Genomic DNA, 16,105 nt, shown 5'->3' on the forward strand with positions numbered 1-16,105 from the left:
CACTTGTGCTGCGAGTTGAACAACAGTGGTGGTGCTAGGCTGAGAGATCGAAATCAGTGGATGACAATCTGCCGCCCATGGAACACATTGACCGCAGATCTGAGGAACTCGTAAGCCAAGGAGGTATGTGCACATCGCGTAGGCGTTGTCGCCATATGAAAGCCATTTTTGGACAGGTATTGTTCTGCTGGAAAATAGCGTTTGCGATGGAGCGTAGAAAGTGGAGCAGCACTGGTCTCAGAACAATTTCAACATAACGCCTTCCCATGAATGTGCCATCCGTAATGATCACATAAGAATGGCTATTATAACATTGTAACTAATGGCGTCCCATACCATCATTTCAAGTGTTAGCCCGGTATTCAGCTTCCTTATACAGGCTGGATTACTTCTGTCGTTGAGAGGTAAATGCACATACGGCTGTCACTGGATTCCAGACAGAAACATGATTCGTCACTAAAGACGACACGTCACCATTCTTTTCCCCATGCATCTCTCTCTCTCTGCACCACTGCAGACACTAATGACAGTGGCATGGCGTCAAAGGCAGACGGGGCAACGAACGGACTGCAAAAATGCAGCCACACTTCTCGTACTCGTCGGCTAAAGGCTTCTTCAATGGAGCAGTAGTTAGCCAATCTCATGTAGAGGGAGTCGCCTTTTCCGTAAATTATTTCGGATTTTCATCCCGCACAACATGCAAATTGGCTCGTAAACTCAGACTTCTTCAGATATAATCCAGAATGTGGTCTAAGTCTTTGATGCCCCGAAAACGTAACAACAACAATCAACTGCAGATGCTACGCACAAACAGAGGTGACGTTGCCGTGTTGGAGACGTCAATCAATTCAAGTAACGTTGGTGCAGTTGGGATTACTGCGACTTAGCGCAAACCACAAGTACAACATGTAGAATTTAATTTCGATAAATATTGTGTATTCAGGAGAAAAAGGGGCGAGGAATAAGTGGGGAAATGATAATGCTTCTGATAAAATACTATCAGAAGGTGGCATATTCCCAGAGTCAGATCACGTGAGATCTGATCGCCACTAAGGAGCCTAACTGTATCAAAAACGTGAGAGTGGGAGAGAACCAATAACAGACAGTGAAGATATCATAGTAAAGTAACTATAGTGCATTTGATTTCTGTTGTAAAGAGGATTGCAAGATCCGTGTTGAGTATATGATTCAAGAGTATCTCAAGAATTGCATCTTGAATATATCCCATACTAGGATCGATTCAAGATGCAATTCTTGAGATGGTCAATTTTTCCTTAAACGGAGGTCACGCCTGACCAATCCATTAAGCTACTGTGATATAGTCATTAAACAGTTGGATGCAGGTAACAATTTGAGCATTTCATATCAATATTTTAATAAATCTTTTGATTCCATTTCTCATGGAACGTTGCTATATAATCTGGAAGAAGCTGGAGTTACTGCCAAGATCCTACGCTGGATCTCAAGCCAGCCAAAATATAGGAAACAGAGGGTTCTCAAAAGTGGTCAGCCTTCACGGTGAGCCAGAGTAACAAATCGAGCCCCTCGGGGTTCGGTTGTGGGTCCCCTTTTATTTATAAATTTCATAGATGATATCGATGAGGAGTATCTGAGGGAAACTGTCAGTTTGCGATAATATGAAGGTGAAAAGGGTGGTTGACAATTCGAACCCAGCCATGGTGAAAGAAAGGCTTGAATTTGTTGGTATATGGTCCCAAAAATTGAGACTAATGTAATATCTCGGAACAGAATACTTTTGATACATGTGTTCATAAGGACTTTTTCTTATATTTAGCTCTACACTGAGTGGACTGAAATCATGGGATACCTACCTAGCAACGGGTAGGCCAGTCTTTCGAGGCATTGAGTCCAGTAGTTCACGAAAGCGTTCCATAGGTATTTCCATGCATGCATGCTGTTCATAATTCCGTCGCATTCCTGGGTGGAGGATCTAATGCTCAAACGGACCTTTCCACAGCATTCCGAAGATGCTCCACAGGATTTTTGTCAGGTGATCGGGGAGTCCATTCAATGGTGGTAAAATCTGTGGAATGCTCTTCGAACCATGTTCTAGTCACCACAGCTCTGTGGGGAGGCGCATTGTGCTGCTGGAAGAGTCTATTGCACTGTGGGTGTACGATGACCATAAAGAGATGCAGATGTTCTGCAAGGATGGACACGTAACCTGGACCGTTCAGAGATGCGTCTGGACGTACCAGAAGTCCCAACGTGTGCTAGTTGAACACGCACCAGACCATTGCCGACCATCCACCTGCCTGAATAGTTCCTTGTTGACATGGCGGTGGTGCATAGCTTCTTGCGGTTTCCGACAGGTACGTACCCTCCCGTCCGCTGGAAATAATTTCAAACGGGACTCGTCAGACCAAGAGACCCGTCTCCAATCATCCAAGGTCCAGTGCCGATGTTCTTTCGTCCAATTGAGGCATAGATTCCTGTGTCGTGGTGTTAGCAATAGGACTCTGGTGGGTCGGCGGCTCCCATAACTTATTGAGGCTAATTGATTGGCTGATGGTCTTGGTGGAGACGTTTCTGGCTCCTCCCTCGTTGAAGTGGCGGTGATTTGTGCTACTGTTGCTCTCCGGTTGGCTGAAACAATGCGAGACATACGTCGACGGCCCACGCTCATTCACCACCTTTCTCTGCCCACAGAGCTGTCCACGACGAGATCTTATTCTGGAAATGGTGTATTCCGATAAAATTTTGATACTCTCGAACGGAAAACGCAATTTCTATACCATCTCCGCGATAGAGTGACCCATGCGACGGGCACCAGCATCCCTCTTTCAAAGTCAGTTAACTTACGACGTTTATCCATACTGACATCGAATTACCGCCTACATGAATGCAGTGTACGTGTATACCTGGTAAGCAGTGGTTCGACCACTAATGAGAGGGTTGACAGGGGCTCGTTGCCCAGGAACCAGGTATCCCATGAATTCTGTTCTTTCAGTGTACTTGAATTCCTTCTGCATGTTTTTATATTTGTTTTTCATGTATCTGCAGTGTCGAAGAAAAAAAGCAAATTCGAAAGGTGATTTCGAAATATTACGAGACATTGACTTGTTAAAATGAAAACAAAACAAAACGCTGTATTAATAAGTTTGTCTTCTAAATAACTCTGGAAAGATGGTTGTTTTGAAGGGAAATACGTATTGATGGACTACTAGGAACTAATTGCTACTTCTTTGAGAATTACACTTATTGCAGTCAATACTGTTTGCGGAACACTTGACTTGTAAAGAGACTTAGTGCTGCGAGGGAACTCATTGAAAAGGTGGAGTTAAGCCACGAAGCGATGGAATTATGTAATAATTTGAGTAGAAACGTGCCATGTTAATCCTCAAAAAGTATTCTGATAAACATGTGGTTCACATTTTAATCCATAGATGGCGCCACATCCCGAAATATTGGGAAGTGGCTCTTCATTTTCAGTTCCAGTTTTGTTCCTTGGGTATGCTAGGTACAAGCGCGTGGGTTAGTTGTAAAATAAAATTTTATTTGTATGTGTGTTTTCATTTAAAAATTAACTGCTCATTTTCCTATAAAGAAATTTCTGCCTAGTTTATATTAAGTGCAAAGTAATTCATAAAACACCTCAAAATATTTTATCTTTATTTATTCTTTTATTTTATTATTTTTATGAGAAGTACAACCAGGATAATTAGTACCATCTGGTGCTGAAATATTGAACAAAAGTTTCGAAATTCCAAAATCTAATTGAAAAGAAAGTGGTTAGGTAATTCGACTTAAGTAACACTCTACCTTCAGGTTGGGTGTTACTTAAGTCGTGATATTCCCCCTGCAAAATAGAGTTTTGATTCAATTCGCTTAGCTATAAACCAAAATTGTATGCCAATGTTTCCTTCAAGTTTTGTATTCTTTAAACTCTAAATTGCCCCTTTGGATGTTCTGCAAATGTCCATTGATTGCTTTTATCCACTTGCAGACAATTGACAGTATTGTTTCAAATTTCGCCTTTCAATATCCATCTCATTTGGGAAAAGTGAGGGTCCTTTACATACGCATGGTCAAATGTGAACTGTAAAAGAGAAAATTCTTTAATCAGTACAATACAACTTGTTCATTAGATACGAAGCAGTGTTGGTAAGTAAGGGCTCCAACATTGAAATTTAAAAATAAACTGGGTTTGTTATGGAAATATAACTTAAAACATTTGTACTATGATTAAATTTAAATGACACTGATCTGATCGACTTGCTTTCAGATGTGACTGTGCAGGTGCTGTATTTTAAATGTCCAAACGTATAATTTAATTAAATTAATTATGATATTAGGGTCCCCTGTAAATGATTAACCATATTTATTTTGTCTGTAAATTGCGTGTGTTCTCTGGTCGATTTGCCTGTTTGCTGAACGAAAAAACCCCAGGGGGGGGGAACCTTGCTATCTACGCCTGAAACTGACTAACTCAGCCACGTAGTGAAAAAAGCCCACTAAAGTTCCTCGCGTCATCGACAGGATTGAACCCGGGCCTTTTCCACCCGGTGTGGGGAGGACAGTGACGCTAACACTGTGCCACCGCGCAGACGCCCACACGTATAAACACATGCACCGAATAAGATATGTGAGGAGTCATGCTATTGGCTAAGAAACCAATACAAATCGATAAAGAAATCATGTCGCTGTTGGGTGAGGCAGCAATGTTTGCAAAAATAATTGGTGTCTATTGATTAATGAGGGAAGAAGCAACTGCCAGGATAAAGAACGCCCTGGTTGTCCATAAACGTTAGTCACTACTGCTAATATTGCTAAATGCATCATGCTATTAGAACGAAACAGTCTCTTGGCTTCTTGATAACAGAATCTTCATCTTGCATTACAATGCACGTTCACACACACTGCACTGTTTATTGTAGATTGGATCACTTTACAGGATCCCTACATATTCCTAATTTAGAATCTTCGCATTTTCTTCTCTTTCCAAATCTTAAACGAGATTGTGCCGGAAAAAATTTCCAACAAGATAAATAAATAAATTTTCTGTTTATACTCCAGGACGACCAAACGGTCAGAGGAGTTCACAAGATAGATAGAATACAAGAAACAGCACCGTATTCAGTAGTCACGGGCTTGAACCCCGGTCACTCAAGACACGTGTACTTGTGTACCCGCGCGCCTGACCACTAGGCTACGGGGGAAACAGAAGAAAATCTCAATATTCTTAATAATAATGCGATTACATCGAAAGTAGGACGTGGTGTTATCAGTGTCTTGATATATTTCTGAAGCAGGGTTTCCAAAATTTCACGAAATCTGTACATAAATACTTGAATTTTCGTGAATATTTGTGGAGAAATAGACTTGTTTAATTGTAATTACACATACTTTATTTTTGCCCTGTGTCACTAACATAAAAAAAGAACATCGGAGCCTTAATTTTCGATTTGCCTTTATACAGGTTGTTCCTATATTTAAGTGGAAAATAGAAAGGTTGTTAGTTATGGACACAAGTGTTCCATTATGTTAGTGAACCAGTACCCAGTATATTAATTGACCTGGAAAAAAAATAATAACAAAAACACATCATGAGGTAAAAACAGTGTTATCAGGAGTTGATAGCAGTGATGGTTTTAAATGTGTGTTGTTTGTTTGTTGTAGCAGGGTTTTAAGAGCATCAGCAACTAATGCCACATTGCTCCTTTTATATTGTCTGTAAACTGCGTGTGTTCTGAGGTCGATTTTCTGCTTGCTGGACCAAAAACCCTAGTTTATGGTAGAAAAAATCATGCTACCCTCGCCTGAGACCGACTAACTCGACCGCTTTGTGAAAACGGCCCATGAAAATTCCTCCTGTCATCGACGGGACTCGAACTCCAGTCTCTTCCACCCGGTGTGTGGAGGACTGCGATCCTACCAACTGTTCTACCCACGAGGGTTTTAAATGTGTGCCAAAATAGCGATAAAGCTACAGTTTTGACATAATGGCTTCGTAGGAAATAGAATTTCCTATTATCTGTGTATCCCTCCAGTATACAGCTGCATGCGGAAAATATTGTCGCCAACTATATGGCTATTCCTGCTGCCCCCTTCGAAAAGAAGACGTACCTAAATGACAAACTGGTTGTGTTCTAAAGGCCAATTCATGGACTCAATACACTGCGGGTGAATCAGCTTTGGCACGGAGAATCCGTAACGTGAAAATGTTCATTGTCTTATAATCTTGATCAGTTAGAGTTTAATTAGATGTTCTGTACAATCGAAGGTCCTAAATATAATAAAAGGAGTTCTATATGAAATATTAGTAGAGAATGATAAAGATAATGAATTTGAGTTTTGGTAGAAAATAAAGAATGATAATGCTTTTACATAAATAGTGTCTGAATTCGAATTTCTCCAATGAAAGTGGCAAGAGCTGATGAATCGGTGTAGCATGGGAAAACTCCAGGATTGGGTGGTTTGTGGCTCTCCTTGTTTTGAGGTATAACAAAGGCATATACTCACAACTACCACGAAACTATCCCTCTATCTCTTTGTTGATCTGCAAATATAATATAAGACGATGTATGTACAATGACGTTGCATAGGACGATGCTGAGACCTCATTTAGAATACAGTGTTCAGGTCTGGAGACCATATTGAAATTCGTCCAGCCCGGGTACTTAATTGTCAGATTACAGATTTCGTCGCTTCTCACTCATTTTAACGAGGTCAGTTTTCGATTCCTTTCAGAAGCTGGGAGAAGTCTTAATGGCCTCTTAAATTGAGTTAGCCGATATCAGACGTATCAAATATTAATGCAATATAGCCTAAGATTTCAATACGCCAGAAAACCGGCCCTCGTGGGTTGTTGTTGTTGTGAAGTTTTAGGAGCATCAGCAACTTAGGCCATATTGCTCCGTATATAATGTATCTGTGGTCAATCAATTTTTGCATGTATTGTGGTGAATTTACTGTTTACTATTCGAAAACCGCGAGTTTACGGAAGATGTTGTAGTGTTGATGTATAGGGTTTTAGGAGCACCAGCGACTAAGGCCAATTGCTCTGTGTATATATTTTCTGTAAATTGTGTTCTGTGGTCGATTTTCTGTCTGCTGGACGAAAAACTCGAGTTTCTCGGAGAAAAAACCATGCTACCTCGCCCAATACAGACTAACTCAGTCACGTTGTCAAAAAATACCCATAAAAATTCCTCCCGTTATCGACAGAAGCCGAACTCAGGTCTCTTCCACCCCGTGTGAGGAAGATGGCGATCCTACCAACTGTGCTATCCACGAGGACCTTGTCTTTGGATTTAAATCATTTTCATACGAATGGAGCTAGTGTCTCTTAAATAAAATGGACTACCAAACACAAATTCTGTTTAAGAGAGGTATCTTTTAGATCAGGTTAGATTATGTGTGTGATAAGTGCCAAAGCAACCCAGGCTGTGAGGCGTCGACATATTGTGACTGTAATTGCGCATATTTTTCGTTCGGTTTGCCATTTGCTTAACGAAAAACCCGTACAATTCTAGGCTGAGACCGAAGAACTGAGCCATGTTGTGGAAAAAAAAAAAAAACACATAGATTCCTCGCGTCATTGACAGCATTTAAACTCGGACCTTTTTCCACGCGGTGCGGGAGGGTGGTGATTGTAACCACTGTCAATACACGAGAGATCGATCTTTTAGAACGTAGTATTAACAGTCAGGAAGGCCAGAGAGCGGCTGATATAATTGTGATTTCAATGGAAAATCTGACGTGAGAAAGGCCTATTATACATGATCATAGCCTTCCTTTAGTACCTGTTTGCCCATGAATTTCTAGTATCAAAATACATATCATTCAAAAGGTGTTTATGATTCCAACCAGGAGAGATAAATTTAAATTATGAAATTACGTAATTGAATAATCGCTTTTGTCACCAAGTTGTAGTGTGATGACTAATAATAAACAAGGGTATTATAAAAACTCAGCACGCGTGATGTAGTTATTTCTACACCATATGGACATCTGGCAGCCTCCGTAGCCAGGTGGTCAGGAGCGAGAGTGCAGTAGCACATGCTCTTTGAGTAGACCGGGGTTCAAGCCCCTGATTACTAATTACGATCGATCTGCCAACCCGAAAAGGACCAGCGTGGCAGATTATGGTCCATTTCCCTCAACATGAATCGTTGAGGAGGCTTCCATCCTGCAGCGAATTGATAATGACTGCAGTTTACCTTCACCATTACCCTAACATCTGAGGCTATATTGCGCTGTGTGCATTATATTTACAGATATGTGTGTTTACGGGACGATTTGCATGTTGTGTGTCCTGAAAAATCCGGATTAGCTCTTGAGGAACCACCATACTCCATTCACCTGACACTAGTTTACTACAGCCCCGATTGAAGAGGTTTTGAACAATTCCTCCAGTTCCCGTAGAGATTCGAACTCAACTGACTTCTTGAAACGAGCGACAGGGGACGTGGCTATTATACTATCACGGAGGATATGCACCATCTGGTAATTAAATTGCTTTTGTGTGCTGCGGTCGTTTCTTGGTGCACATAATTAATTCCATCTCAGATTTTTGACAAAAAATTAGACACCATAGGCTAGAAATAGCATTTCCAGATTAAGTAAATCAACGACTGAACGTTATGTTGGTTGCAATCTAATAACCAATCTGGTGCTTGCAGTGGGAATTCAGAAAATTCTGTGATTTCTTATTGCCCTGTAAATACCCATGCTTGCAATTTTTAATAAAATATTTTTGAGATGTTTATATTGTAGATTGAGTATTAGTAAAAATTATTTCCAGGGGTTTCCCCCATCTCCGCGTACTATACATTGTGAGTGTGAAACAGAACACTGTCAATGCCAGAGGTTTAAAAGTGTATGGATTTTGTATATGTAGAAGAAGAAGAACTCTTTATTGCATACAAAACGCACATGCCGCACACAATATCCTTCACGGCTAAAAGCCAGGGGTTTTTAGTGTCGTGTACCGTTGTTCATCTGGTCATTTAGCCGCTGGGCCCCTAATGGGACTCAACATTGCCTCACTCCGCCCCGTGGAGGCAGACGAGTTACACCAGTATCATAGTTATATACTCTGGCAGGTCCTGCCACCTAATTTCTTGAGGTTCCAGTGGCAAGGACCAAAAAAAACAAAACCAGCTATAGATAGGGGTCAGTCAAAACAAAAGGAGTACTAGTTGGCCGATTTAATGTTAAGTTTTTTGGTGTAGGGCTCAACAAATTTGGAGTTGATTCGGACGCTAGTTGTAAGTTAGAGAAGGAGAGGGAGGCTGAAGACTGGGGGAAAAGATAAAGATACGTGGCCCATAGTGAAGATTACCCCAAGTCAGTGGAGCAGGCCCATGCCCCACCAGAGTGAAATTTAGTACCATGATTATCTAGTGTATTTTAGATATCAAGGCTTGGTTGGTTGTTGGTTGGGTTTTAGACGCATCGGCAACTTAGGCCATATTGCACAGTATACATTATATGTATAAATTGGATGTCTTCTGTGATTGATTTGTTGTTTGCTGGACGTAAAACCCGAGTTTCTGTGAGTAACCATGCCACCCTTGCCTGAGACCGAATAACTTTCATTTAATTTTTGATTAGATTTCATTTTTGTGAAAAATTGGCCCATAAAACTTCCTCGCGTCATTGATGGGATTTGAACTGAGTTCTTTTCCACCCGGTATGGGGAAGACGGTGATTATACCAACTGTGCGACCACAACGGCACAGGTGGCAAAGCAACTAAGGCCACGAAGCAAGTATATACTGTGTCATTATTTTCGCGTGTTATTGTTCTTCGGGATGCCATCTTTGCAGGACCAAATACACGAAGTGCAGAGATAAACAATGCAACTCTCGCTGGATATAAACTAACCTCGACTAACGCGTCAAACAAGCAGCTAAAAATTCCTCATCGCATTTAGGATTTGAACATGATGTGGAAAATCTACGATCTTAACCACGAAGGCTGCTGTGTTTGTTAGTTTAGTATTATTTTAATACAGTATTACATATGTATGCCGGGTTGTGTGATCGGCTTGTAATTTTTAAGTGGGTAGTGTCGTGTTTGAAAGCATGATTTGCCAAAGGTATCGCTAGTGTCATGAACGAATTTGATACTGAATTAAAATGAGTGGTGTCAAACATTTGATTCCACGAAAGTCGTTTAAAATGTTTTAGTCCCTCCCCAATTTATAAAGGCCTTAATCTATCATTCCCCCTATTTACAAAGAAGAGAAGCCAAAATAATATACCTCTACAGACCGACTCATCCATGAAGCGTAATCATTAGATGAGTCAGTCTGCAGGAGTATATTTTTCAGAATATTGTGGATAATCCATTATTTGAACTAACTTTGTATGTTGAATGGCTTGATAAATTATTTAAGGACTTTATTGTAAAAATATTATTTCACGATTTCTGTCAAATAAAATGTTTAGTAGCCTGGCACAAGTGATATCTCCACGATTTCAGATGTTTTGAAACAAGATACTGTTTTGTTAGAAATAGAATTACAAGACAGTCACAGAACTCGGAGTAATAGTATTCGCCATATAGTGTAAGGAAGCCACAGGCTTTTGCTGCACTGGCAAAAAAAACCAAAAAAAAAAAAAAAAAAAAAACAAGTAGATAAGAATATACAAATAAATTATATGCTTCCTCCTCACATAGGCAACTATCTAGTTATTCAAACTGTCAGCCTGAACTACATGCGTGATCCACTTGTTCCAACAATCAACGACTGTGGCTAAAAGAATACTTCGTACAATATAATCTAAACCTCAATCCCTGTAATTTGAATATATGGCCCTAGTTCTGGAATTCTTTATTACAGTGAGAATTCCATCTTTATTCATTTTACTAATCCTTCTCAGAGCCTTATAAACCTCAATCAGGTCATCTCTGATGTGCCTGGTTGCCAAGCTCTGTAGCCCACATAAGCAAGGTTTTACCTCATGGATTCGTCCTTCTGCTGATCTCACCATTCGAGCTGCCTATCTTTGTATGCTTTCAAGAAGAAAAGCTCAATGTCTTTTCAGATGAAGTCTATACTTGAATACAGAACATTTTTTTTGGGAAGTATCGCTAGGGTCATAAACTTGAAAAGGAATTCAAATGAGTGATGCTAAACGTTTTATTCGACGAAAATCCTAGTAATTTTTCCCATCCTCAATTTTTCAAATACTCTAATTTATATTGTGGACCTTGTTCAAATTTATATTACGTGGTAAGAGTATTGAATGCGAATTGTATTAAAAGATTACTATACTTATAGGAAAGGAAAGAGTGGTTTAACCTAGGTTCCGTATGATACCAAAGTACTGAATTGTTAAATCAATTGAACATTTCGAAAAATGTGCAAAATGTTTGGAGAACTATTCATATTTCATTTTCTTTGATTTACATTTGAAGCAACTTACTCATATACATTTAATGTATATGAATGGTTTGTATTGGAAGTTTTGGAAAGTGTTCAGAGGAGAGTATTTAAGTATCTTGCGGCATGTTTCTGCGAGCTAGGGGGTGGCTGAGCCTAATCTAGTAACTTCAAGATATCTCTTTACTCCAGCTGTGTGGGTCATAATTCAAATCAGAAGTGTTCTTAATACCCTTGGACATAATGAGATATAAGAAAATGCAAATACCTTACCTGATAATTTATTTCCCTTCTACCAGAAACGTAGATTGATATGGCGGACATCGCTGCAATTTATATAGGGATTGCTGTGGAAACGATAAAAATATAACGAATATATCGACATTGTATATACTTTCATGCACTAAACAAAAATACATATAATAATAATATTCACAAATAAAGATAATTAAAAAAAATACATACAAGGAAGCCCATCATGGCCATATGTCTAGTAGACGAAAACAATTTTTCACACAGTTATAAGGAAAAAAAAATATTGTATTGTACTCAATTTATTGTATATATTCCACTCTATGCACTTTTATTCATATGTTAATACTTGTTTTTATCTACCCCAATAGCATATACTGGGGTTAAGTTGTATTCTTAAAATAGAATAAATAAATAAATAATAAAACAAACTTAGACAAAATATAATTAATAAAAATTGAAATAAAATTTGAATACATGCAGGGGTGGACAAAAAACGGAAACACCTATGATAAGAGTTACAGGTATGCACCAATATGATCTCGGGCTATCCTTTGCTTTTAAGACAGCGTGGATTCTATGTGGAATAGATTCGAACGATTCTTGAATTGTCTTAAGAGTAAAATTGCCCGCTCTTAATTGAGGAGCGTTTCCAGTTCCTTGAGTGGTGAAGATGGAGAAAATCTGCTTCTCGTCTCCTCTCCAAATATGCCTACAGTAGCTCAATGACGTTTAAGTCTGGTGATTTTTGAGAGCCATCGGAGATGCTTAAGCTCAGTTTCATGCTCATCAAACCAAGATTGTACACATCTGGCTGTTTGTAGGAAACAATATTTCACACTATGGGATGCATCTGGTCACCCTTAATATCAAGGTAATCAGTAGTAGTAATTGTCCTGTTCAGAGTGATGATAGGACCTAAACAATATAAAGATATCGCTGTCCAAACTACTGTTGATTCTCCTGTGTTTGAAGGTAGGCCATGACAGTCAGGATGATGTGTTCTTTTGGCACGCATAGCATAAACTCTCCCTGATTTTGGGAAAAGTGTGAATAATGATTCGTCTGACAATATGACATGTTTCCAATCATATCCACTTTTTGTGCTCCTTATATCATTGCATCCTCTTACCGGCATTACCATCAATAACGAGTGAGTTGGCCGGCTCTGGCAATAAATTTCAGCGTATGAAGTTCTCGACAAACTGTTTTGCTAAAAACTGTACTGCTGAGACGCATATTAAGTTCTGCAGTCATTTTTGAAGTAGTAGTGTTTTCGAGCTACAGTCAGTTTCAGTGTCAGGCGGTCTCTTTCAGTGAGCTTCGATTCGTCCTCTCGGATTTTGTTTTTCCATAGTTGATGAATGTGAGCATCACTTTCGATGTATTTTCTCTGGATGCATTAAAAAATGAACAGTTTTAGTCACCGATGCCCCTACTAAATGTGCACTAACATTTTGACCTCTTTGTAATTCAGAAAGAGCGATTATTTCTTTCATTTACCTTTTTATACCACCTCTAAATAAACATTAGCTTTTATCGTCTTTCCTTCACAGTAACACTTGCAAGGAACAAAAAAAAAAATAATATATATATATATATATATATATATATATATATATATATATATACACACTGAGTGATCACTGAAATATGACCACTGCTATGAAAACTGAATGTGACCCGTTGACCACGTGAAGTACGAGAGTGCGGAGTTAGCCGACCTACGTAGCATAGATAAGGTGTCAGTGGTTCAGTAGGTAGTAAACTTCCGAGCGGGATGGGTAAAAGGAAGGATTTGTGGGACTTTGATAAAGGACAGGTTGTGGGTGCTCGACGAGCTGGTGCCTCGATTTCCAAAACAGCTGAATTGGTGGGGTGTTCGAGAGCCGCCATAGTTAAAGTGAACCAGGACTGGCGTCAAAATGGTCAAACAACGATACGACGGCAAAATTGCAAAGGTCAGCGAAAGGTTGATGTTAGAGGTACGCGCCGGGTCCGACGATACGTACAGGCGAACAGGCGCAGCACTGTTGAAGAGTTGACTACCCAATGCAACACGGGCCAACCCGGAACAATATATGTCATGACCATGCGTCGCACGTATGGGCTATACCAGCAGACGACCCCTACGGCATCCTCTCCTAACCAAGATTCATCGGCGTAAAAGACTCGCCTGGTGCAAAGAGCATGCAAGTTGGACGTTAGAAGACTGGAAGAAAGTGCGCTAGTCGGATAAGTCACGTTATTTACTCCACATTGTGATTGGTCTTGTACGGATTTGGCGACAACAACATGAGGCTCTTGATGCATCATGCATTGCATCAAAAGTGCAGGCCGGTGGAGGCGGTTGTATGGTGTGGGGCATGTTTCACTGGCAGGAACCTGAACCCCTGGTGCATGTGGAACAACGTATCAGGGGTCTCCACTATCGTCAACTGTTTGCTGACTCTGTACACCCCGCTATGTTACACTTTTTCCCGAATGGCGATGGTGTCTTCCAACATGACAATGCGCCGAACCATCGGACACGTGTCGTGCAGGAATAGTTTGAGGAACACAGTTATGACTTCCAGCATATCGATTGGCCTCCGAACTTCACCGATATCAATCCCATAGAGCACTTGTGGGACACAATGGAAAGGAATATCAGGCGTCTGGATACCCCAATCACCTCCACACCTGCATTGCTAGCCGCATTACACACATGAAGGTTGGCCATATCTCCCGAACGCTTTCGACATCTTGTTGAATCAATGCCACGTCGGATAGCTGCTGTACTGAGGGAAAAATGAGAACCTATGAAGTATTACGTTGGTGGTCGTAATTCAGTGATCACTCAGTGTATATGTCACTTCATCTTTATAAATGCGTCTTACAGCCACTACAAAAACTACTACTTTCATATCAAGTGTTTCCTCTATTTTATCTACCCCCTTTAGATAGTAACAACCACTGAAAGGAATACTTATATATATAATTTAGTTTCATATTGGTATCATATTTTCTACAGTTCAATAGCATTGTCATTCTCATTGCATTCATCTTTGGTTGGCATGAGATTCTGAACCTCTAGGCAGAGGGGTAGTCTGTTGTAGTGTGGCTGACCTGTAAATACCGGTGAAGTTGGATGTTTTTTTTTTCCTGAAAGGCTTAGAATGATGAGGTGAGGTCATAACTTTATTTGGATCCGGATGATGGATCCAACTTCATTTGTAGCTTTGCTGGTGACGAATTTTTGACACTCGATGCTGTATTTGTTGATTAGCTTAATTCGAGTTTGAGTTTGGATATAGCCTATCCATTTGTTTACTCTGTTCTGTTTATCGATGTAAAGTTGCCTAGATCTTGTGTTATATGAGGAAGAAGTTGCAATGATTATTGTAATCACCTCAACTCCTTACACCATTGATGTTGGAGGATCAGCCGCTTCAGAGGATAGTTTTGATTGGAGTTATTGCGAACATCTGTGCCTTTTTCTGTCAGTAGGTACAGTCAATTGGCCTTGTGGCTCGTAAGTTTTGATCTTTGGATATTGTGAATGAAAAGCGGAATTTACAGTTTGGTATCGGAGAACCTCGTATTCGAGAGAGGAATTTTTCCTTTGTGACTTGACCCATAGCGGATATACCCATATTTCCTCTTTATAACTAAGGGGTAGGTAGAATAATCTCTGTACGTGTTTTGTGACGACTGTTGTGTTGTGTATTGAAATTGTTCCGTGGAGTTTATTTCTACTTCGCTTTTTTGAATTTTGCATGCTATATTAACGTAGTTGAAAGAAAACAATCAATCTTTGTCAAAGTTAATGCACTGATCTATGTCAGAGTCTTCTTTTGGTACTAGGTTTGGTTCGTTTGTTGCTGTAAGGTTTCTTAGGCGCATCAGCAACTTAGACCATATTGATCTTAAATATTGTTTTAGCCGCATGGTGTGCATGTATATTAAGAATGCCGCTAAAAGAACATTTAAGACTCATATAAGATTCATATAGGGAAGCAACACTATCCAAGAAATGTAGACCATATTGTGCCGTATATATGTCTGTAAATTGCGTGTGTTCTGTGGTAGATTTGCTGTTTTCTGGAGGGAAAACCCGAGTTTACTGGAGAAAAACCATGCTATCTTCGTCTGAGACCGACGAACTCAAGAACTTTGTGAAAAAGGCCCATTAAAAATTCCTCACATCATCGAGGGGATTCGAACTTAAGTCCTTTCTCCGTGGTGTGGAGAGGACGAAGATTCTACCAACTGTGCAATACGCGAAGGCGTACGAAGTTTATAGTTGTTCTGGAAAGCATAGGCAATATGAGCAGCTTTCTTCATGCTGACTGTGAGGTTGATAGTTTGGAGGTGCTGGACAACATTTGAAACTAATTACTTATTCACTGGCGTGGCGATTAATTTTTGTACATCATCACTGGGTTTGGAAGTGATAAAGATTTTTAAATCATCTGCATATGAGATAACATTGGTAGCGGCTTGAAATAGTGGATG

General features: G+C 39.9%; 1 protein-coding gene across 3 annotated transcripts in view; it reads right to left on the reverse strand.

Annotated features, from left to right (window-relative positions):
* Nucleotides 1-3,700: 3,700 nt before the first annotated feature.
* LOC150090315 (immunomodulatory peroxidase-like) overlaps nt 3,701-16,105 on the reverse strand; it is a 196,393-nt gene continuing 183,988 nt past the window's right edge. For 2 of the 3 annotated variants that reach the window (XM_090389798.1, XM_090389797.1), the window contains exons 14-15: nt 11,630-11,703; nt 3,702-4,060 (exon numbers count right to left, since the gene is read on the reverse strand). In XM_090389798.1, coding sequence (XP_090245924.1) covers nt 11,649-11,703 — 55 coding nt within the window. In that variant the 3' untranslated portion in view covers nt 3,702-4,060; nt 11,630-11,648. Of the gene's footprint in view, nt 4,061-11,629; nt 11,704-16,105 lie in introns of all 3 variants that reach the window. The other variant, XM_090389799.1, reaches the window with a different exon arrangement.

This window comes from Mastigoproctus giganteus, chromosome 2 (assembly GCF_048544385.1).
Source record: "Mastigoproctus giganteus isolate SK-2022 chromosome 2, ASM4854438v1, whole genome shotgun sequence".
In the NCBI taxonomy this organism is placed as follows: Eukaryota; Metazoa; Arthropoda; class Arachnida; order Uropygi; family Thelyphonidae; genus Mastigoproctus; species Mastigoproctus giganteus.